The sequence below is a fragment of the Asparagus officinalis genome, chromosome 4 (assembly GCF_001876935.1).
Source record: "Asparagus officinalis chromosome 4, Aspof.V1, whole genome shotgun sequence".
Classification (NCBI taxonomy): Eukaryota; Viridiplantae; Streptophyta; class Magnoliopsida; order Asparagales; family Asparagaceae; genus Asparagus; species Asparagus officinalis.
The window spans coordinates 17,505,205-17,530,452 of record NC_033797.1 but is presented as its reverse complement, the minus strand read 5'-3'; the positions used below and the strand labels follow the sequence as shown (position 1 = coordinate 17,530,452).

The 25,248-nt window shown below is 37.3% G+C and overlaps 3 protein-coding genes and 1 non-coding gene across 5 annotated transcripts; 3 read left to right on the top strand and 1 right to left on the bottom strand.

Annotated features, from left to right (window-relative positions):
• LOC109838274 lies at positions 1,335-5,946 on the top strand. The gene is made up of 4 exons (XM_020406731.1): positions 1,335-1,355; positions 2,435-2,665; positions 4,503-4,671; positions 5,277-5,946. The coding sequence occupies exons 1-4, from the start codon at positions 1,335-1,337 to the stop codon at positions 5,750-5,752; spliced, it is 897 nt and encodes a 298-aa protein (XP_020262320.1). The 3' UTR covers positions 5,753-5,946.
• On the bottom strand, positions 7,496-10,087 carry LOC109836775. Its single transcript, XM_020404776.1, is given in 4 exon segments — positions 7,496-7,977; positions 8,898-9,052; positions 9,531-9,654; positions 9,657-10,087. Coding segments are annotated over 4 exon segments (987 nt in total). The 5' UTR covers positions 10,029-10,087; the 3' UTR covers positions 7,496-7,641.
• Positions 9,120-9,191, top strand: TRNAP-CGG. The gene has a single exon. It is a non-coding gene; the product is annotated as a tRNA-Pro (tRNA).
• On the top strand, positions 17,874-24,804 carry LOC109836773 (rho GTPase-activating protein 1-like). 2 transcript variants are annotated; one of them, XM_020404774.1, is made up of 5 exons: positions 17,874-18,573; positions 21,495-21,615; positions 21,699-21,818; positions 23,002-23,232; positions 24,066-24,804. In XM_020404774.1, the coding sequence occupies exons 1-5, from the start codon at positions 18,449-18,451 to the stop codon at positions 24,537-24,539; spliced, it is 1,071 nt and encodes a 356-aa protein (XP_020260363.1). In that variant the 5' UTR covers positions 17,874-18,448; the 3' UTR covers positions 24,540-24,804. The 2 variants fall into 2 exon arrangements, with proteins under 2 accessions (XP_020260363.1, XP_020260364.1); XM_020404775.1 differs by having other exon boundaries at positions 18,486-18,573; positions 21,490-21,615.

Genomic DNA, 25,248 nt, shown 5'->3' with positions numbered 1-25,248 from the left:
AAATTATACATAGTTAAATAAAAATAAGTTTATTTGAAAAATTGTTAAGTTGTATGTATTTAATTTACCTTAAAGTAAGGAAAATAATTTGAGTTGTTTGCAATCTCCTCGGGAACTTCTTTTGGGGCTTGCTTCGTGTACCGATCACGTAATCAATTCATTGCTTGCAAGACTTTATTGAAATACCTGCTAACTGTTTCCCCTGATCTTATGAACTCAGTTCTTATTATTCTATTTTTAGTTTTATGCCCAACAATACTTAGGAACATAGCAAGTTGTTCTTCAACTTGAACGTGTCTTGTATCTTTTAATAAACCGTTTGCTTTTATTACTTCAACAAGTTTAAAAAAGGCCCTAGGTCTCATTCTAATATAAGATTGGCAACTATCTTGATAGCCCTCCAGTACACGTCTGAAGTGAGCCTCTCTACAATATATTTTTCTGATCTTTTCTTGCTTCGTACAATTTGATATTCTCTTGCGCTTAGCACGCATTCTCAAAATACATGTTACCAAAGTGACCACGGCGCAGACAGCTGTATTAGCACACATCCTCTTCAATTCTTCCTCATCTTCCATATCCATCTACATCCGGTTGAAAATTATCATACAGTTACAGCTTAAGATGGCTACTTATTTCTTGTCAAAAATAAGTAGATAATTGATACAAATATTTATTTCTTCAAAAGCAATAAATTTAATTGAGTCTAAAATTATTTTAACTAATGTTGCATTCCATCTCTCACAATTATCAAGAAGCAAGATAAACACAAAACAAACAAACTATATGGTTAGATTACTAATAATTTACACACACAAAAAGAAAAGAAAAGAAAAGAAAAAAACAGCAATTTCAGTTATTAAAAGACTGATTTGAAACATATAAAATTAATCTCTTAAATCATTGAAATTGCGATCAGCCTCTATTTCTTGGTTGTTTCAAAATTAAAATTAATTCCTCAAATCACTGGAATTACTACTAGGGCCACCTTTCTATAGGTTCTTGCAAATTAATCCTTCTAGTCTTGAAAAAATAACAAGATACGAGGGATCAACTAACAATGTTAATTATTTGAAGGTCTGATTTTAAGATATGTATGACACCGATACAGAAAATAACCCTCCCAAAAAAAATAAGACTTACAATTACCGACACTAACAAGCCACTTATCCCATTCATCACATCAAGCATGAAGAAATAAGTCTAAAAAAGAGGGCAAAATTTTATACCTAGCTGCAGAGGGCGAAAAATGCCGACGTCCAAGCAAAAAACCCACCGAAGTCAAAGAAAACACCGTAGCCAACAATCCCACTTGAACCAGAACAAGTTCGAGAATGGATCACCAAGAATCAAAGGTAAGAAACCCACCAACAAGCTCGTGGAAAACAAATCTAGGGTTTCGAGTAACAGCCCCGACCCCAAGTAGAAGAAGACGCAGCGCGGGAGAAGAGGCGCGAAGAAGAGAGCGATGAGGCGGGAGCAGAACAGCGATTCCAGATCTAGGGATCGAATTCGTGAGGATTAGGAATCGGAATCGACATTGAAGCTCGCTGTCAGAAATCTCGCCCAAATCCGCTGCTCAAGCTCCGATTTGTGTTTCTATAAAAAACCTATACCGTTGCTACTTTATGGAAATTGTAATCCCAAAATTTTTTCTGAGCCAAACTCCAGAATAGGATTCACAAAGAATTCAAAAATTATATTTTTGCCACTGTCAGACCCCAAATACTAATCCTTTTCTATAAATTGGTAAACCAAACAGACCCTAAGTTCCTGCTGTCTCACTTTTTTTTTAAAAAAAAATTCGGTGTCGATTAGCGCCAAAAAAAAAGAAACCATAAAAGGAAAAAAAAAGAAAATAAAAAAGTCGAATATTCGTCTTCATCGGAACAATAATGCAACCCAATCATCCAACAAAACCCTCCCGCTCTACCATCACCTAGCACAACAAAACCGTCCCAAACAAAAAGGGAGCCCGAAACGCCACCGGTCGTACCGGCATATCGGCACGCTGAATACAGCTGGTACAAAGCCTCCCCATCGCCACCGCCATTAACCGTCCTCGCCCTCCACCCTCAGCACCCCCTCACGTTACCAAATCTCCAAAGCTGCCTCACAACTCCGAAATTCCGCACCCGGTCCTCAGGCCACCCTCACCCCCGACCTCCCTCCTCCGCTCCCCCTCCCACTCTCAATCCTCACCAACCCCTCGTCCCGCCCCCTACGTGGCCCGCCTCCACTCCGTCCCTCGAGGCGCGAGCTCAACCTCACGCCCTGGGGGCGACCCGCCTCCCCACTTCTCCGCGACCGCTCTACGGAGGCCACCGAAGCGGGCAGCCCGCGTTTTGTTCTGGCCGCTGAGGTTCACACGCGCGTTTGCCGCACCGGACGCGGGCGTGGCGCGTCTTGAGGGAGCTGATGGAGACGGTCGGAGAGCGAACGCGAGGGGATTTCGGAGGAAGGGGAGGTTAGTTTGGGGATTGGGAGTTTATTAGGGAGTGAGGACGGTTGGAAGCCATTTTGGGCCAGAGGGAAGGATTTGGTGGGCTACTCCATCAATGGGCTGCGGTCGGCGGGGTTAGGGTTTGAGACGGTGGGAACGGAGAGGTCGTCGGAGGTTGTGAGGCTGGTGGTGGAGGCGGCGGAGACTCGGAGGATTCTTGATGTGAGTACTTTATTTTTATTTTTATTTTTATTTTTTGGGAAATTGATGGTAGCCATACAAAAAGGGGCTAGACTTGCAAATCTTGAATAGTGTGGATTAATGTGGTTAATTAGACTTGTTTAGTTGTTGTGTAGATGCATAAAATCATTCTTAAGGTGTTTTTTTTATCTTATATGTAGATTTACCCCGACCATCTGAATATTTGCTAATTTACTGTTTGACATTGGGCTAAAATATCTTTTTTATTTTACCCGCAAAATATGCATATTTGCTAATATCCCAAGAACTCTCCTTTAACATAACTTTTGGGGTATTCTACTCCAATGTGATAGAATTGGAGGGTAAATTGGTAGATTTGAGGGTAAATTTGCACATAAGGTTGATTTGGGTGTATACGCAAAAAAAAAAAAAATTGTTTTGTTTTGTTCTGGAAAAAAAGGTCTTACTTCTTAAATGAGGATTTGATGCTAACCACACAAAAAAGACCACGTTATCTTAGAAACCCTTCATTATTGAACTCAAGTTCTTGCTCAGTACGGATACACAAAATGTGCAGGTGAGATGATGGCGATAATTGAGCTATTTTATATTCAATACGGATGCAGATAGTACAGATCCAAATTTAAAATTGAAATTTGGTAGATATATATGGAAAATGATAGAGGCACACCCCCAACCACAACTCCAACCACCCCCTCTCATTTGCTACAGTACACTGGGCCCCACATGAGATTTTACATTTAAAATCTCATGTGGGGCCCGGTGCACTGTAGCAAATGAGAGGGGGGGGGGGGGGTTGGAGTTGAAGGGGGGGGGGGGGGTGTGGTTGGAGTTGTGATTGGGGGTGTGCTCCTAGTGCCACCTGATATATATGTGCACCTATATGATTGTAGGGAACGAACCTTTGTGATCGAGTCCCACTAGAGGCACACCATGAACCACACTCTCTATAGTGCTAGTGGGCCATGCATGATATTTTTTTAAAAATATCATGCATGGTCCACTAACACTATAGAGAGTGTGGGGGTGTGGTTGAGAGTGTGGTTCATGGTGTGACTCTAGCATTATTTTTTGTGATCAAACGGAGAGGTGTACGTCGGACTTGCTATGCATGATTGAATGAGACCAGTTCCATATTTTCATGATGATGAGATCCAAAAACTGCCTGATTTTATAAATGAGTCCATAATTTTGTTCAAACAGGCTTTATGTCCAAATTTACGACCGATGCTTGTCCAGGTTTTAGAGATTTTTGAGCAGTCCTAATTTCAACCAATTATCATATGCATAGCAAATCCATCTGTGGGACTATCATCGACTTAATTAGTTAGCATAGCCTTTCCCATGAATCTTCATGTTGAATAATTTTCATCTTAACAGCGTAAAGTTCAGAACGGCGACTAGAAAAATATGATAACCAAACATGTCACTGTCTAGAACATGATAGTTTATGAGGAAAGAACACTCCTGTCCTGGATAACTGAAATGTTCTATTTCTGCTCAATTGGTGTACATATTAATATAACCCGTGCATATATGATATATATTCTACAGTCTACACTATGTAACAATCAATTTTAATACAAAACTTAGCTCAGATGTCCAACTGGATAATGTTCTCTCCCCTGTGTATGAGCGTATAAGAGGAACCAACACACAATAACAATAGTACAAGGCCTTTTGTGTAATTTTTAAACTCTTATTCCCAATCTTTGTTCAATATTGAAAAGTTCTTGAGAAACTGGATATTGTCTTGTGTAGATGATCTAAACAGAAAGATTGAACAGTTATGTCATTGTTTTCGGTCATTTATCCCATAAAGAGCTGTAAATTTCAGGCATGCAAGGCAAAGGGCGTCAAGCTTTGTGGGGCATTAATAGCTGCAGGACTAATTGCTACCTATTCATCCAAGCATCTAGAAAACAACCGGTCTGAGACTTACTCTGTGGTGACTCTCATCGACTGTCGGACGATTCTGGAACCAGCTCTAAGTGACCGTGATTTCGGTAAGTTTTACACCTCTACGCTAGTATATTGGCAGCAAAACAACATCATTTACTGGAAAATATAAATTTTTAGGAGTTTCAACAATAGAAAAAAGGTAAATTACAGAAATCACCTAAGATTTGTAGGATATGCAGGAATACTTCCCAAGGTTTTGAAGCTGACCCTCCATTTCAGTTTCTACAAAGTTAGGTTAGATGCATAACATGTGGTAATAGGACATGGCAATTATCACCACTATACAGACGTGCGTATAATACTGTAAGATTAGTTGGACATATAGACTGTGCATTATAGACCACCGGTAGTTTCGCTATTTTGAACTTACCACGCCTGTAGTTTCGCTATTTTGAACTTACCTCTTTTTACTCGCATACAGACTAACTCATTTCACCCATGAGCTACATCTTCCAAAATTTTCACCTAGAGTGAAATGGTTTTTTTAAAAAAAGGAGGCCATAGGGATGGTAAGTTCAAAACTAACATACTACAGGAGGTCTATGTGCAATTAATGCATTATTATGTTAAAAAAAATGTCAATAATTGTGTTTTCTGATAATCGAATGTCGATTAATTCTAAAACAAGTCAACATCTTGTATGTTGCAGGGTTTTACCATTCTGCTATCCTAAACACGCACAGTGTGAATGGAGAAGAAGGGTTATGGGACTTAGCCATAAGATGTCACAATGCCTACTCGAACGCTAAAAGCAACAAGAAACATCTAACCGATATCGGCGAGCTCAACTATTTAATGTGCAAGGCCATAGAAAACCCCCATCTCACACCCTCGTCCTCTTTGAGAACCGCGGTCATTTCTGTCTTCGAGGAACCTGTGATCCTTCAAACTTCTGACGTGCAGAAGAAGCTTGGGGTTGAGGACTATATCGGGTGTGCTTCAGTTCATGGGGTCGGCCCATCAATTGCTATATTTGATACTATTAGAGACGGTCAGCTTGATTGTGCATGTGTTTATCCTTCGCCTCTTCACTCGAGGAAGCAGATTAATGAGCTTGTCGAACACATGAAGCAGATTTTAATTGAAGGAAGTGTGAATGTGGAGGAGGAAAAAGAGCTGGAGTGAAGAGTTTTCATGATTTAGAGCGTGAATGTGTTTGTGCCTTGGTTGTTTAAGTTGAGGCGGAAATGTCAGAAAAGTGACATGAGGTTATCGTTGTGATGAAATTGTTGGGAATAATTGAGAATGTAATAAATTTGAAAATATCATAATCGTCATGCGGTTGCGAAAGAAATGCATATAGAATTATCATTTCTCTATATATAACTAAACAGACCAACATATGTTTTTGACACACTTGTCCTTTTTTTGACTTAATAATTACCTTCCTAGTGAGAACTTTTCTTTCGTCGATCTTTCTATATGATAAATTGTTTGTTGGGAAAATTGCAATGAAGAGAACAAAAGAAAATTGACTTGTATTCTTTTAATTCTGATTACAATTTGATTACAAAAGAGAGGAGAACGAAATTGGTTCTTCCTCTTTGTTTAAAACTGGGTTCTTCACGGTGGCGATGGAGTGTCTCCCTCAAATGTTCGCGTCAAGTTTGCTCTCCGTTGACGATCCGCACGTCTTGATTCACTGGAACGATGTCTTCTCCTCACGATTTGACGTTGTGGAGAACTTGTTTGGCAAGTTTTAAAACTCTGGATGAGTTGATAACTCTGCACGAGTTGGAAACTCTTGAAAAAGAGTTAAATTGAACCGAAAATCAGTTTTCAAGCCAAGGCCGAAGGCTCTCAGGACTGATCCCAAAAGATGAATGTCGATCTCTTCTGCTGCCAAGTCCTAGATCCGAAAAAATGTCAGCCTTCAGTGGTCGATTTGAGCCAAGAAATTCCAACCCTGAACTTAGTTGAGTTTACTCGCTTTTATAGGGGATTAAGGGGGTGTAACTGCCCTCTAAATTCGCTCCTAAGTGGGCGTGATTTCCTCAGATCGTGGGGAAAACGGTTCTGAAACCGTTCGACTCATATTTGAATGAGTCAAACGCCCAACCTGGCGTTCAGGACCCTAACCTCGCGTCTTAGGATTGAGACGCGAGGTTAGGTGTTGACTGAACATCCAGAACGCGAGGGTCACTCACGTTTTGCTTGTTGTAACGCGGGTCCGACTCTAGCGTTTTGATGTTGTAACGCGGGTTTGACCCTGGCGTTTTGATGTTGTAACGTGGATTCGACCCTCGCGTTTTGATGTTGTAACGCGGAATCGACTCCAGCGTTTTGATGTTGTAACGTGGGTTCGACCCTCACGTTTTGATGTTGTAATGCGGGATCGACTCTAGCGTTTTGATGTTGTAACGTGGGTTCGACCCTCGCGTTTTGATGTTGTAACGCGGGATCGACTCCAGCGTTTTGATGTTGTAACGTGGGTTCGACCCTCGGCGTTTTGATGTTGACACACGGAGAGGACCTCCGCGTCTTGTCTTGAAGAGATTATCACAAAGTAATCTCTTTTGTCATAGCGTTGCAAAGATCATTGTCTTGTAATCTTCGTCTTAGCTTCTTGAGAATATGAGAGTCGTCAGATTGTAACTCCCGATGTTGATTGTAAATGTTGTTGAACTAGAGCTCTCATCGGTTGTCGTTAAGGTCGTCAGATTATAACCTTCAGCGATCTACGTGAAAGTCTTCAAATTGTAGCCTTCTGGAAGTCGTCAGATTGTAACTTCCATCATCAGTGTTTGATGAAGGATAAGCTATCTATTATGATTTTTAGACAGCCTACATAAATGAATATAGTTTGGAAGTTAGTTTCTCTGGAAAAAAAAACCTAAGCAGGCGATGTTTTGCTCAAAGATTGTTGATAGAATCTTTTGTTATTTTATTCCCTTTTTCTTGTCAATTTACCTGCGTCTGCTCTTAAAACTTCTATATACACAAGCACCAAATTTTCCTGCTTTTTACTAGAAACAAGAGAAAGATCACCTAAAACCACCACAACACAATATGAATCAACACTTGAGAAAAGGTGAGGCTCTGATCCACGAGAGAGGCAGTGTTCCCTCGAACCAACTCACCAATGACTGAAGCATCTTCACAACTTGTCGATCATCACAAAGGCATCTGCATACAAGATCGACGTACTGCAGAGCCTCATCAGGGCGGAGGCCAGCCATCAGCAATGGGAAGAGCTGAGAATGTGCGGATTCAGTTGAACTAATCAGCTTCTCTGCCCATTCGAGCTGTGACCACGGCTGCCCTCCTTCTTGTCTTCTTGCCTTTTCTGCTGTTTCTAAGAGAGGTAATAGCTTTGTCTCCTCTTCTGCGAAGTGCTCCTTGCAGTGATCCTGTTAGCTTTTTTGTTAGTTTTCCAATAAATTTCTAGGAATACAACTTTTTCTAAGGATTAATTGCACATAGATCCACTATACTATCACTCTTAGTTCCACTCGCAGATAGACAGATGCCTTCAGTTAAATTTTTTGACTCTTTTACCCTCCCTCAGATGGACTCACTAATTTTACCCAAGGGCGATATCCGTCGAAATTTCGCCAAGGATAATAGAGTCAAATTAATTTAACCTAGGGGGTCTAATCCGCAACAATGAAATTACAGGGGTGGTAAGTTCAAAACAATGATATATTACAGAGGACTAACCCTTTTTCATTGAGGGGAAAAAACATAAGATCATGGTCTTGTCAATTTTACACGTTTAAGATATGATTGCATATAGTGAGCAAGAAATGAAAAAAACTTGGCCAAAGTTTGGTAAAGAATTATAAAAGATTTCATAGGATGATTTATCAGATTACACTCTAGAAAGAAAATGAATCCACAAATCCTTAATTTATATCTTGCTTAGTTATGATTTATTCCAAACTTGAATATTACTATGCTCCCATAATATTGCACTAGGTTTTCACTCAATGAACATCATATTCATTTACTAAAACAACAGACACCTTTTATTGAAGAAATATATTATTTAGCGATCCCAGCACTCAAAGAATAATAATCTCACTTTTTATGGGTAATAATTGGCAGTTATGGTCCCATCAAAAGTAGCTATAATAATAAAAGTGGGGGAAAATTTAATTTGCTCCCACCAAAAGTAACAATATAGCATCCTAGTTTCTCTGGCTTGAAGCAAAGTCCTCTATCTTTTTTCAGTTCCAGTTCAGCCTTAATCAACAAGTAATTGTACCCAGAAATCAATTTTTTAAAAAAAAGAGGAGAACTCGAACCAAACATAAAGAAACAGAGTTACTTGAAGTTTTTTGAGCCGACGAGAGATGCTTAACAAAGTTTCCTTGTATGAAGGAGACTCAGCTTCCATCACCCCCAACATTTTGATCTCTTCTTTAATCCCGTTCATCATTGGCAAATCTCTACCGTGCTCCTCCGTTGCATCTCTACAAACATCTAATTTACAATAAAACCCGTCATTAATAACATTATAATTACTAGTTAGAAACCTAATTAACAACAAGGGCGTTTGGTCTAGTGGTATGATTCTCGCTTCGGGTGCGAGAGGTCCCGAGTTCGATTCTCGGAACGCCCCTGGCAAACTTTTATTTTGCAAAATTTTTTTTTTCAAAAAATTCTATTGTTTGCAGTTATTTCAGTTTTTTTTTTCAGCTGAATTTTTTTTTAAAGTAGATTCAAAATCCAAATAACCTCGCTTCAAACTGAACTTCGTTTTACTAAAACCTAGATTTAAAAAATTATTTTTTTTCAAAAAAAACTATTTTTTGCAGTTATTTCAGATTATTTTTTTTCAGCTGATTTTTTTTAAGAAGTAGATTCAAAATCCAAACAACCTCGCTTCAAACTGAACTTCGTTTTACAAAAACCTAGATTAAAAACCGAAAAAAACAAAAAAAAATTAGCGAAAACTCACCAGAATCCGATGCTCGATCCAATATCGGAAACAAGAAAGTCTCCTCCATCTGAGCATGCTCAAGCATCAGCTCCCCACTCTCCCCGTACCAATCTCCATCCCCCTCCCTCTCCGCCAATTCCCCGTTTTCCCGCCACCAGATCCTTCACCCACCTCTCCATCCCCGCACGTGCCTCTCCAAGCTCCGTGCTGCAGCCTGATCACCGCCGCAGCCGGCTCCATCGTCGCCGATCTCTCACTCAACCGCCACGCCGCGAGCCTCCGTGCGAACTTCGAGTCGATGTAGTGGAGGATGGAGTCGGCGGTGTCCTTGACGGTTTCGTATCCAACGATGAGAACGGGGCGGTTGATGGCGGTCGGAGTTGGGATGAAGTCGAAGGGTAGGGATTTGTAGAGGAGGGAGACGCGGATTCGGGCGGCGATCGGGCAGGATTCGGATCCGTGGAGGCGGATCGGCGTCGTGGAGACGTTTTTGGGTTTCGGAGCGCAGTTTCCCATTTGTGGGCTTCTAGAGAGAGAGAGAGAGAGAGAGAGAGAGAGAGAGAGTTTTTGAAATTGAAAAAGGAGAGAGAGGAAAAGGAAAGAGCTGTGTTTTAGGGCGCGTACTCGGCGCAGGAGACACAGCCTTTGACTCGATGGCATTTTTTATTGGGCCAAATTCTGCCTGGGTTGGGCTTGGGCCCTTTTTTAGTTGGGAGCCGTATATTTCCTTTTATTAACCTTAAATAAAAGCTTTTTTAAAAAAATAAAAATCATCAGAAGAATTTACTAAGAGACGCATTGCCTTCAATTTAAAGTTAGCCGATGATAATTAGAATGTATTGGTTTCGTGCCAAGGAATCAGATATCATATACTATATAATAAAAAAATTTTAAAAAAATGGCATCAAACACGACACATCATTCTACAAGCGAGGCGACGTAGGCTTAGCTTTTCGCCCCTCCTAATAAGGATTGGGATCCTCTACTAAGTCATAGTGTCTCATAATATCTCCTAATGCATCTCAACCTTTCATTGCATAGTATCTCCTCGTATTTTGTGCTTATGCACAAAATAAAAGGTGGAGATGCATTAGAAGATATTAGGAGACACTATGCCTTAGTAGAGGATCTCAATCCCCTTATAACGGGATCCTTGTGAGTTGCTGACAGTTAAAAAAACGACTAATCAACACACGCGCAGCACACACATACACAATATATTATATATATATATATATATATAATATATATATATATATATATATATATATATATATATATTATATATATTATATATATATATATATATATATATATATATATATATTATATAATATATATATATATATATATATATCTTGCTAGATACGCAGAAAAAAAGGAGGGACTTAGACAATATTAGGTGCATTAAGAGTGAAGATCAAAGACTTCTAGCAACCGACGAGGAAATAAAAGAGAGGTGGATGAGTTACTTTTATAAATTGTTTAATAATAAACAAATGGGTAAGCTGCGTAGAGAAATTAACCATATAGTGGATGGTAGAAATAATAGATATTGTCGGCAAACTAAGATCAGTGTGGTCAAAGATGTTTTAAAAAAATGAAAAGTGGAAGAGTTGTAGGACTATACAATATCCCTATTGAAGTTTGGAAATATCTTGCAGATATAGGATTAAAATGATTGACCAAATTATTAAATAAGATTATTGAGACAAAGAGGATGCCCATGAGTGGAGGATTAGTATGTTGATGCGATATACTAGAATAAAGAAGGCATATAAAGTTATTCAAACTATCATGATATTAAACTTATGAGTCATACTATGAAACTTTAGGAGAAAGTAATTGAGTTAAAACTAATAAAAGAGACAAGTATATCTAAAAATTAATTTAGTTTTATGCCAATAGGTCAACTATAGAAGATATACATATATTGAGACAGTTGATAGAGAAAAAATAGAGAAAAAAAGGATATACATATGGTTTTCATTAATCTAGAAAAAGCTTATGACATAGTGTTTAAAGAGATAATATGGTAGAATTTAGAAAGGAAACATGTATTTAGTATATTGATATAACTAAAGATATGGATGATAGGGTAACAACTAAAGTAAGAAGTAATGAAGGAGTGACCAAGTCATTTACTATAACCATATGTTTACATCAATGATCCGCCTTAAGTTCTTATCTTTTTGCTTTAGTTATGGATTAGCTTACTAGACATATTCACGATGAAGTACCATGATGTATGTTATTTACTGATGATATAGCATTAATTGACGAGACTAGAACATGTATAATTTCTAAAGTAGAAAGGTGGATGCAAGCTCTTAAAATTAAATATTTTAGAATTGGTAGAACAAAACAGAATGCATGAAATACACTTTAATAAATCTGGAAGGAAAAAAGAGCCTATAATACATATTGATGGCCAAGAAATATCTAACAGCAATCAATTTTACTATTAGGATTGATCATTGGCATGATGGTGAAATTGATGATAATGTTGTTTAGTCGAATCAAATCGGGATGGTTAAAATAGAGGACTGCTTCAGGAGTCTTGTATGATCATAGAATACCTGTTAGACTTAAGGAAAAATTCTATAGGACTGTTATAAGACCAACAATTCTCTATGAATCAGAATGTTGGACAATTAAAAAATAACGTGTGTAAAAAATAATGAGTATAGCAGAAATAAGAATGTTAAGATAGTCTTGCGGGTATATGCTAAACGAGAGGATAAGAAATAAGTGCATCCATAGTAAATTAGAGATTACTCCTATTGAGGATAAAATGAGAGAGAATTGACTAAGGTGGTATGACGATATACAACATAGACATCTTAGTGCACCGATTAGAAGAAGTGATAATATTATAATTAACGGAGCAAAGATATCTAGAGGTAAACCTAGAAGAACTTGGTTGGACACAATTAAGAAGGATATAATTATGATTAGTTTAACAGAGGAGATGACCCATAAAAACAAAAAAAAATAAGATTCATGTAGCCGACACCAAACATTTATGATAGAGGCTTTTGTTGTTGTTGTTGTTGTATTAATAGAAGACACTTTCTAAACTGGTCTCAAAACCACTCAAATGTTTAAAGAACGTACTAAAACGCAAAATACTTTTAGTTTCAACTTAAATCCATGAAAACATGTTAGAATATAACATTACAATCCTCAACCCTCTACGCAACTCTCGAGTTTGTGAGTAGCTCTAGCATTACTAAAGAGGCGTCAACAACAATAATAACAGTCAATTGTATTAGCTGTTTTCAGATAAAGATAATTTCCCATGACACTGTAGGCTATCAAAAAAATCATAACAGATAGCTTATCACCATCAAACATCAACAAGGGGAGTTACAATTCAACGACTTCCAGAAGGCTATAATTTGAAAACTTTCATGTAGATCGATGAATGTTACAAATCGACGATCTTCACGACAACCAATGAAACCTCTAATCAATGATCTTCACAACCAATAATGAGAGTTGCAATCTGACGACTCTCACATTTCAAAGAGCTAAAGCGAAAATTGTAAAACAACGATCGTCGTGATAAAAGAGATTACAAGTCAATGATCTCTTCAATCTAAGACGCAGAACTCATCTCTGCATCCCAGAGGTGAAACACAAGCGATTGCGTTCTAGAGTCAAAGCAACGCAATTACTGCATTCTCAGCTATCAACGCAGCCCAAACACAGCACAAACGCAGTGTTTTCAGCCGCTAAACACAGTACCAACCCAGCTTCCAGGCGATGCATTCTCCATCGCGAACGCGACACAATCACAGACGCAGACGCAACATGATCGTAGCCATGGACGCAGCTCAAGCCCATGGACGCAGCTCAAGCCCACGGACACAGCTCAAGCCCACGGACGCAGCTCAAGCTTGGACGCTAACGCATCATCTAAACCATGCGTTCAAACGCAGGTTCATGCCCAGAACGCAAATCAAGGCGCTTGACTCGTTCAAACACGAGTTGAACGGTTCTGAAATCGTTTCCCACGATATGAGGGCGGTTACACCCCACTTAGGAGTGATTTAAGGGGCGGTTATACCCTCTTAATCCCTTATAAATAAGAGGAAACTCAACCGAGTTAGGGGTTGAAATTTTTTGGATCAGAAACGGCCTGAAGGGATCGACATTATTCCTCAGCGGAGATCATCTTCAACTTCGGCAACGAGGAGCTCGTTCTTGGCTATAACCGACTTTCGGTTCAAACCAACTCTTTTACAAGAGTTTAAACTCGCTCTGAGTTCCTAAACTCGTTAAGAGTTAATTTTCAAACTTACTTTGCAAGTTCTCCACAGCGTCAAATCGTGAGGAGAATATACCGTTCCAGTGAAGCGAGGTGTTCGGATCGTCAACGAGAAGCAAACTCGACGCGAGTTTCGAGGGAGACCTCTCATCGACACCAAGAAGAACCCAGGTTAAACAAAGTGTAAGATCTCTGTCGATTTTCTTCTCTTTTGTAATCAGAAATTCAAATTGTAATCAGTTAGGGATTGAGTGAATTGTAAACATTCTTTTTCTAAGCAGTTAGAAGGAATAAATCAAATTCAATTCTTTCATTTTCTTATTGCAATTTTTCTAACAAACAGACACCATAGCTGGAGAGTGCTCAACTAATAAAACGCTAAACAACAATGATGCAGAGGAATCTCCTCTCTCAAGCAAAGCCAGGGTCATCTCGTGCCGGTGGTTGGAAGCACGTCCCTTTTTTTTGTTCCTCAAAATTTAACCCCTTTTGTTCTAACAACTTCTGGGCCCGCACACCACAGTCCACTACATAAATAAACTCGTTTGGGACACATGCGAGGCACGTGACTGAAAAGGACCCACATCAACAACTTCTAACAAACTCCCATACACGCTTGAAGCGAAGAGAACTTGAATTGGGAATTGGGATCTCATTCATTTTTGGCAGGGGTATTTTTGGAACGGGGTTATTATTATTTTTATTTCACCCATGTGCCCTTCAAACTTTCCAATTAATTAACTGAGAATATTAGCAGGCGTGCGGGGATGATGAGGAAGCTATTTGCGTAATGAAAATAAAAAAATGAATAACTTATTCATTTATAGAGAGGCTGCAATTACAACTGTGCACCCAAAAACCAAGTTTTTTTTTTCCTTTTCTAAATTGTACTTAAATGTTCTAAAGTTTCACTAACATTGTACTGACAAACAACTCCTATCCTAAAATCAAGAAAAAAAGATACCTCAAAAGATGAATGCCCTATAGTTAAAAAAATAAACGACGTTAAATTTGCTCTAAGTATCCAAGAATATCACATAATAAAATGTACTAAAGTGAAACTTTAGAAACTTTAGGGTATTTAAATGAGGTTATTTACAAACAAATAATATTTATATGTAATACTGTGTGAACAGGAGGGTGCCAACGAGCAACATCGAGTAAAACAATAGAGCATCAAAATTTGGAGTATTTAATTACAATACTAAATACATTGGAGAATTTCTATATACAATTTTAAAATAGGCGACATTAAATTTAAGGTTGATGGAATTGTAGGGCATTTAAGTAAAAATTCCTCAAGGACTCAAAATATGGGACCAAAAGAGGGGACAAGTGAGGTGTCCCCCTTCTATTGGATAATGAGTTGACCATCATTAATGAGTTGACCATCATTAATGATGGTCAACTCATTATCCAATAGGAGGGGGACACCTCACTTGTCCCCTCTATTGGTCCCATATTTTGGGTCCCTGTAACAAAGCTCGCATTTAAGTGTAATTTAGCTTCTTCTTTTTTCCCCTTTCTTTCTTCTCCATGCATCTAATAATTAAATTCTTTGGCACATCAAAAATATTTTTTTTCTAAATTATTGCCATAAAACTATTCTGGATGTATGTAAAACATTTTCCTCTCTATGATGTATTAAAATGTTCCGATCAGATGATTAATGGATGTCAAGTTGGACTCACGGTTGCATGTAAATTTCTCGTATGTTTAAACCTTGTGGAATTTAGCCTGTGAAATACATCAAAACAACTTCATTTTCCAAATAAAATAAGACATAAACGTCAATTTTCATCTTTTGTAGAGAATTATAGTGAACTTTATATATTCCGTAAATTTACATATTTACTGTTTATTAGATTATTATAATAGACGGTGAAGTATCAACTAACCAGTACATATTTGGATGTGTGAACAATGAATTTCCATGGAACTTTCTTATGTTAAAAAATCAACATGTAGAAGATTATATTACTCTCTAAATTTCATAATAAAAAATATATGCATAAACTTCTCAATATATTGTTAGAGTAACACCGGTCAATATATTGGTTGTCCCCTTCATCATGATCTATCAAACACATCATGCTATTTATTTGTAAGCCATCCTCTTCGCCATCATCCTCAGATTCGACACTTGCATTATCATCCTCTATCATCACTCCTTTGGAAGGCATTATATCTTAATGGGGGAGCGCTACCATCGAAGACATTTGAAGTACCCACAAGCGAAGGACCGCTCAAGTATTGTGACTGTGTCCATCCTATATCTTGTTGGGAAGATAAAAAGCCGGCGGAGTCAACTTCAAGGTCCTCTAACATGCGAGAGTATACTTCATCGTGATTCACTGATTTGCCCAAATTTCTGTGATGCTTTTCAGTAAATAATTTCACCAAACGCTTCTCATCATGCAATATTCCAATAAGACTCATATCATAGTCACTTGAGACTTGAATGTCGCTTGTTCTGTTCCCCGTAACAGGATAATTGCAAATAACATTGAGGTGGTACTCACGTGTATTGGTTAATGTAAGTTTGTGTAATCCATTAACCAATTAATCGAAAATACATGATTTTGATATAAACGATGGTTAACGATGGTTCGTCACACCTCCTTCATATACGGGCATATTATTCTCGAGATAGTTAATCTTTCCATCATATGAACAAAGAATTACGATTTGATCGTTCATCGTTATTTCTGAAGAGTAAAAAAAATCCAATATCAATATTACATGAAAAACACAAAAAATATTATTTACCATTAAATCCTCTAATATTGATTTTAGACATCCATAATTTTAACCAAATGTCAAACCTTTATAATACACCAACTTTTATAATTTTCAAGAATTTCCCTTCTAACTTTATACACAAATTTCTTTAATTTTTCTTCACAAAATTCATAAATATTTTCAAAATCTAAATTAAAACAAGTTATAAGCATGAAATAGTGAGAATATATAAAAAATTAGGAGAAAAATAAAAATTTTACCTAAAATTGGTTGATGCCATAATTTACGGTGAACTCAGGCGGAGACGACGGCGGCAGGATCGACGATGGACGATGGATAATACGACGACGACAGCGACGGAGGCGACAGAGGGGGGTGGCGATATAAAGGTCTAGGGTTTAATGGTGAAGGAGCAAAGAGAAAGAGGGGGGGGGGGGGTCGGGTAAATACGATTTGTTATCGCGTAGGCTTTATATAGTCCCTGCTGCAACTCCACGGATTTCAAATCGGCCGTGGATTGGGCAGGCCACCACGCTCTGGCGAGGTAGCTTGCAACCCCACGAGATTTGAAATCCCATGAAGATTTGGCCCCATTAACCAGCTTGCAAATCCCGTTAAGTATTTCAACTTTATTTATAAATTTTGACCCAGTTTCAGCCAGGTGGTTGAAACTGAGTCGAAATTTGTAAATAAATATAAAAGGGGTCGATTTTTAGTATTAAATTTCTAAATGAGTCTAAAACGAAATTTTGTCCTTAATTTGACGTTGCTTTTCCTTATCAACTTCCATTTAGATTCCTTCATAAAAAAAACCCCAGTTCTACATTGCGCCGCGCCCAAATTTGGCTTCAAATTGAAACTGAATCCCGAATTAAAGAGTCTTAGGGGCTGTTTGTTTGTTTTTTAGAGGGAAAGGTGGGGATAGACTGCCACAGTGTTAGAACTGTGACACAGCTTCATAAGAGGTCGATTTATGAGACGATTTTGGGAGAAAGTGCATAGTTCTGACACACTGTGGCAACTTCCCCCCACTTTCCTAAAAAAAAAAAACAAAACAAACTGGCCCTAGCTGCTTTTCTTCTAACGTGTCCTTGCCACGTCACCAGCTAAAAAAAAATGACATCATGTACACGCATGTGACGGGTGCTCGTCGGAAATTGGCTGCGGATAACCATTTTGAGTCTTGTTACCTTCGAATCATTTTAAACGCGTTAAAGCGGAGTTATCCAACAACTAAAACGAGTCCTTGATAAAAAGGGTGTACGTGTACCGGTTTGGTAATTTAGCCTGTATTTCACAGATTTCTGATCCCCGCTCTGACCAAAGTGTACAAAACATCCTCCAACATAACCTAGATTTTAGCCACACAAATACGTCATTTTTCTTCCCAAAATGCCCCTCTCTCCCTTCTTTACTCCTGTTTGCTCTTTCTTCAAACTTCTCATAGTCAGAGCCATGAATGGGAGACTAAAATAAAAGCACGATAGCGCCACTATTCCCTTCAAGCCCTCGCTTCAACCCTACTCAAGCCTGGAAAATTCCATTCTTTTTGTCATTTTTGCTTACATTTCCCCCCTCTTCTTCCCGTAGTGCCCCTGTCCAAGGCACCCACCGCTTTCCTTCAATCCAACTCCAGCTCCCAATCATTTGTCCACTTCACGGTTCCCCAATGAGAAAAGAACCCATCTAACAAAAATCAAATCTTTTTGCCATTTAGCCCCACCTCTCCCCTTTTATTCCCGTAATACCCCTGCCCATGGCAGCTGTGCTTCAATCCCCGCGGACCCTTTTAAGCCCAGCGGATGAGGGGAGCAAAGAAAGAGAAGAGGAAGAGCTTTCACTGGTAGCTTTGCTGCGCTGACTTTATTGAGGAAATCTTTGGTCGGGTGTAGATTGGGAAGAGAAGGGGGCGAGCCGCTCGATGGAGATCGGATGTCCTACGGATGTGAGACACGTGGCACACGTCACCTTTGATCGGTTTCATGGGTTCCTTGGCTTGCCTGTTGAGTTTGAGCCCGAGGTCCCGAGAAGAGCTCCCAGTGCCAGGTCTTCAATTTTGACTATTTTTAGTTCAATTTTGGTGCTGAAATTTAGATTAATTATGAGAATAATTGTTTGGATACAGTGAAGAATTTTGATGCTATTTACTGGAATTTTGATGCTAAACTTTGCTTATTAGTTTGATATTTGGGTTGTGAATTTGAATATTGTAGTCTTAGGGGGGAAATTAGGTTGGTTACTGGAGTTTTGATTATGATAAAAAAATTCTGCTGGATTTTTGAATTTGTTAGAAAGAATTTGATATCGGTGTATGAATTCAAGAGATATAGTTATAGAATATCGTTTTCTTTTTAAAAGAATTGCTGTATCAATTCAGAAACAAACAGTATAACTTATCAAGTAACATACATCGGAAGACTTCATAATGTGCATCGGTAACTAACTCACCAATCATATCATACTTCCTTTAAAATTAGGAGTTAGGGAAAATTTTTCTATGGTCAATATTATCCTTAATTTTTTTAATATTACATTGTTATCCTAATCTATTCTAATTATCCTATCTTTTTTTGAATTGGTAACTAAATGATTTATTCTATTCATAATGAAATTTAACATGTTACTGGATAAAAGAGATATGTTTTATATAATTCAAATTCTTTACTTATTTTAGTTCATAGAGAAATCTAAAAAACATATGTTAGCCAGCACCTAAAAGTTTTTGAACTTTGTAAAAAATATTCTCTAAGTTATTTAAATTACAAAAATGCCCCTACAAATTTAAATTTTTATTAAAGCATCTTGAAAATTATAAATTTTACCTATTTCAATTTAGTAAGAAATCTAAAAATATCTTGTTAAGATTATTAGACCATAGTTAAGTGCGCACATCACTATTCCTAGGCAGTATAGTTTATATATGTAAAAATTTTCAAACAATCTATATAGTGGTTAAAAAGATTTTGATTTTAATGTACTATTTTTTATAAATTATATTTAATATGAATCCACCATATAATTTTGACTGTGGTCATCATAATTTTAATATGTTTGATTGATTGACTATAAATGTATGTAGATCATAGATTACTTTACTTTCTCACATTAGCTAATATTTGGTGTTTAATAATTTAAATTGTTACTTTTAAATTTAATATAAAGAGGAGCTCTAATAATATTTATTTATTTACCTATATCATAATACAATCACAATTCCTATTTTTTGTTGGAGGTTTATTCCATAGTTACGCTTATCAAATTAGTGACTAAAACAATAGTTATTTATGCTTAAATTAGGATGATTGTAGTTGGTCATTCACTATGAAATTTTTATGAAGATATATGCCTTACTTTTTATAACTATCTACACTGCCCATGTATAATTTATAAATTAGTTCTTAATTTGACATATTAAATTACTTTTTCTTTGTAGAAATTTCTTCTTTGACTTTTGGACTGTGTAATTACTTTATCATCATTCTAGTGTAGAAAGGACCTCATTCTAAATGGCTTCAAGCCAATGTTTGAGTTGAACTGAAGTATATACTATTGCTATTATGTGTATATATTTTTTAAGAAAATTATGTCAATACTTTTTAAATAGAAGAGAATATTCTAACTTCTGATATTATAAAAATTAAATATAGCCAATTGAGTGATTAGTGCAAGAGAACTTACATCAGAAAAGTGTCAATAATAAGATAAAGAGGAAATGTAATGGCATTGCCAATAATACTACAAATAACAAACTACAATGTAAAGTTAACATATTTTGTCGAGCCCAACTACTGGCTATAAGCATCGATGTTTCCATATATATACTTTATAATTTATTAAAAAGGGTCATATAATCTTATATAATAAAATTGACTTAGTACCGAATAGTAATATTATTGTAATAATATCGTTATTAGGAAAAATTCTTCATGAATCAATATGTTCTTTACAATGTATAAACTATGCACTCCAAATTCTTGTGTCATTTATAGAGCAAAAAAGTTTGAATACGAGCCTCTAACATGTTGCTCTCATAACATCAAAATCCACTTAGTAGATGTTGATTTTTCAGATGAGTTATGTATCCTATATACAATATAATTATCCTAGGCAAGTGAGTTATAATAGCATTTTTTATTCACATCATTTGGGGCAAGATTTGATAGGGGCCTTGTATCAAAGAATTTTTTTATATCTAGAGCACATGATGAAATATATCATAATCTCCTTGCTCTAATTTCGTAAGAAAATAATTCTTCATACTTTCAGTTTTACTTCTATGATACAGGGAATGAGCTATAAAATTGAATGAGAACATTAGATAATATAAATATGAGTGAAACAATAACTAAAAGTTAACGTGAATACAAGTCAAATCACAACTACAAAGTTTAATGGATATATTGTAAGTAAATTCATATACAAAATTCTTTTACGAATTGAATGATCACCCATCTTTTGAAGATTTCAAGATACTAATAAATAGAGGTGTTTTACTAGATTAATGTGTTTATAACTAACAAATAGTAGATCACGTGGCCATAGTCTGGGTTGAAGGAATAATGACAATATTTTATTTTTACTCTATTTTTATTAATTTAAATAATCATGATATTCAACCACGTGCACTAGTATATGATAAATGCGTAAGTGTACATGCCATAGTCTATATTTATGGCTGATATAACCCTATCGTGATCTGGGAAACTCAAGATTTTCCTTTGAAAGTTCATGGCCATCATGACCCTATTTTAATCTGGATGACTCGAGATTTCTATTAAAAAGCCCATGCCCTTGATTTCGCTCTCGCTTATGAATATTGTTATTATAGTTGCATTTCTGCTTACCATCTATTATCATTGCGCACTTTGACAGTGCTTTTTGGGGTTCATAAAGGCGCATATGAAAATTTATATTTCCAATGCATGCTCTTTAGCATAAAGACCTAACTCTCATATTTCTTAGTGCAGTGTGAGAGTATTCGGAGTGTCAACTGAATCAATGCAATGCTCCTTTGATTCTAGAGGGAATAGTGTTCCAACAATACTCCTGTTAATGCAAAACCGCCTTTATGAGCAAGGTGGCCTTCAGGTTTGTGCCTTGCAAATTACTAATTGAGTAAACTTGAAGTTTCTGTTGTCTGAAACTTCATTATCATCTAAATGATTTTTTAGGCTGAAGGCATTTTCAGAATTAATGCGGAGAACAGTCAAGAAGAGTATGTAAGGGACCAGCTAAACCATGGAATTGTTCCAGATGGTGTTGATGTGCACTGTCTAGCTGGCCTGATTAAGGTGCTTCAACATTCGAACATTGTCCTATGAAACACATTTTTCTTCATATTCCTAGGGCCGGTTTGTGATTCTGTTCTTTAATTGGCTTTTTTAGTTTTTTTGAATTTGTTCAGATCAATCTTTTGTGTTTCTGGCATATAGCTTGAAAAAAGTACTGTTATTTTCTTATGTTTTTGTTTGCTAATCAACAGCCAACAATAGAATTCTTGTTCCTAAACTTTCAGGGTTGGTTTATGGATTACTTTAACAGTCATCCCTTGCTTGAACTGACAACTACACTATCCTTTTTATTTCCTGGATCTAAATTTATTTGGCCTTATTACTCGGTGGCTAGGATTTTATTTCAACTAGTTCTCTTCTTAGATTTCATTGAGTTTTCCCTGACCGTTCCCCTGCAAACAAATACAGTCATTTCTTGTGCTTCTCTTAACGTACTGTTACTCATATGTCTCATCATTATCATTTTTTCTACGTTCATTTTTTCGGATGTTTGTTTTCTATATTGTCCCCCGTTCTAACCCTAAAGCATGTATGCGTGTCTTTTAGTCACTCTTATGTAGTTTCCCCCCTAATTTCATGGGATTTTAGGACCACATATAACATCAGAGGAAGTACTGGGACCAATGAGGGGCATTTATCACGGGTAACCAAAAGGATTAAGTTACACCTGCAAACTGTGTTGTCGTCTCCCATTGTGTAGCCTTGTTCCTCACTTGTGTATTTTGAGCTATGGACTTCAAGCACCAGCAGATCTCATGAGCAGTTAGGATGGTCCTTCTCTTATCCAAATTTACCTCGAGGAGGGATTTGAAACGAATTCCTCGCATCCTCAAGGCCGATCCTCGTTGAGAGTCGTTCGATAAGATTGTCAACCCTTCTCAAGATATTTAATTAAGGCGCCACCTTTAAAGTTCATGTAAATCCTGCTCTAAATATAAGCCGGTCATGCCCATTCTCACTCCTCATCATTCATCGTATTTTTTTTGCATTAATTGCAGATAAGCCCCATAGTATTGCTATTTTGAGCTAACTACGCATGTAACGCCTCTAGTTTTATTTTTGCAGACAGACCCCCCCAGGGAAATTTTCTCAAACTCTTTTAACACCCAAGAGTGAGGTGTTTATCCAATGAAAATAATAATAATCTTCTAATAGTGCTATATTGCGCGGTGCTCTCTTATAGGCCTGGTTTAGAGAACTCCCGACCGGAGTGCTGGACTCTCTCGACCCCGAACGAGTAATGCAATGCCAATCAGAGGAAGAATGCGCACAACTCGTCGGACTCTTGCCACCGACACAAGCTGCTCTCTTGGATTGGGCCGTTAACTTGATGGCTGACATTGTTCAAGAAGAACACCGCAACAAGATGAATGCCCGCAATGTTGCCATGGTTTTTGCTCCGAACATGACTCAGGTAAAGTAGTAAGGTTTTTTTTTTTTATATATTGACGCCTTATATCTTTCACGTTTTTCAAATTACTGCCCCAACTCATTGAAATTGATATTAGGCCCACCAATTCTCAAGTATTGTGAAATTAGTCCCTCAAATCGTTAAAACTGCTATTAGCTTCCCCATTTATCATTAAGTTGTTTCAAATCAATCCCTCCAATTTACTCTTGATCGGAGGGACAAATTTCAGAATAACTTGAAGGATTAGAGGACCTAATAGCAATTTCAATGATTTGAGGGGCTAAAACAAAATATGAGAGATTTAAGGGACTAATATCAAAAAAACCCAAATTAAAAAACGCCTCCTGACATGGAAATCATGGATAGGGGCCTCTATAGGAAATCATATAGGGAGGAAGGAGGAGACTACACGTGTCTCGCTACCAATTTCGAAGTTGCTGATTGCACTGATTTCATGTATTTTATGCATCGTTTCATTCTTCTGTTTGCACTGATCTCATGTGTTGTGTACCAATTTGAAATTGATGTTGCCACACATATAGGCTCCTTCTTCCTACATGATTTTTCTATAGAGGGTAACATGACTTTAAATTTGGTCCGCTGATTTTGTGTACGGTATACACTGATTTAAAATTTTGAAGCTAATGATTGCATTGATTTGGTGTTCGTACGATTCAGTGTTCTTTTAACTGTTTACATCTGTTTTGAGCTGTTTGCACATTATTATTTACACTGGTTTAAATTGGTGCTTATACAAATATATGCTCCTCTGTATGATTTCCTCCCCTCCTATCTTACTTTTATTATGACAATTGCCTTCACATCTTTCGTTACAGATGGCAGATCCTCTTACTGCACTGATGTATGCCGTCCAAGTGATGAACTTTCTCAGAATGCTGATCCTGAGGACACTCGAAGAACGAGAGGGACCGATTCTAGAAGCTTCTTTGATTTGCCATTCAGGGCCTTCCGATGAAAATGGGCATCACAGTCCTACGACGTCCCATACTGAGGACGGCGAAAAAGAAGAGGCTGAACAAACTTCTGTTCATGAGGAACCCATTTTAGATACTCTTGCTTGCCAAACAGAAGATATTTCAACCAGAGATGCTGATACTTCTCCGATCCCTCAAGAAAACGATATTTCAACAGCTGATCGAAACTCCAGAAGGGAAAAAGCTGGCCAACCGAGAAATTTGAATTCGAAGAAAGGGGCGCGGAGAATTAATGCTTCAGATGAGAAATCGAAAGGAATTGGTATTTTTAATCGTAGAAATCCCAAGGCAGAACGAGTAGAAGCATGGCGGTGAAAAGAAGCTCAGTGATGGTTCGATCTTGGTTTAGATGTGTTCATTCCTTGTATCAGATACATTTTTTGGCACTAACTTATGATGGTTCTTTACGGTCTGTTTCTTCATTTTCTCAGTGTGTTTCTTTCAGTCATCTTATGGCTTGTTTTTCGCCTTTTGCTCGTCATGTTCAAGTTTCTGCGTGCATTTTGGTTCCCCTATTGTTATTGTTATTTTGTGGATTTGGTTATGTGAAATAACTTTTCTACACAGAAAAATTACCTCATGTTAGTATCTCGAATCCCTGAACTTTTCTCCGATTGTTCTATTATTTGCTCACCATGATATACTAATCTTGTATTCTCGCACAATCTTTTCTTTGAATTCCCTTTTCCCTCTTTATTCATGTTTCTCACATGGCTTAAATTTACATCAAGACCCTGGAAATGTGATAAAAGACAACTATATATATGAAGTCCTTATATATATCATGGTAGGATGCCAAGTCAGATTCCCAGGACAATGCCTTCAATATCTTTGGCAAATTCTGTTTACATTCTAGCCCGGGAGATTTATAGCGGTCTTTTATTAAAGAAACCACAAGACGTATATAACGTCATTTTAGATTGATGTATAGTACATAATGGTGCAAGTCTATGATAATGTGGGCACCCTCAACACCTCAGAGAACAGAGAACAGCAAGACTCCAGCACCTATCCTCAGATAACA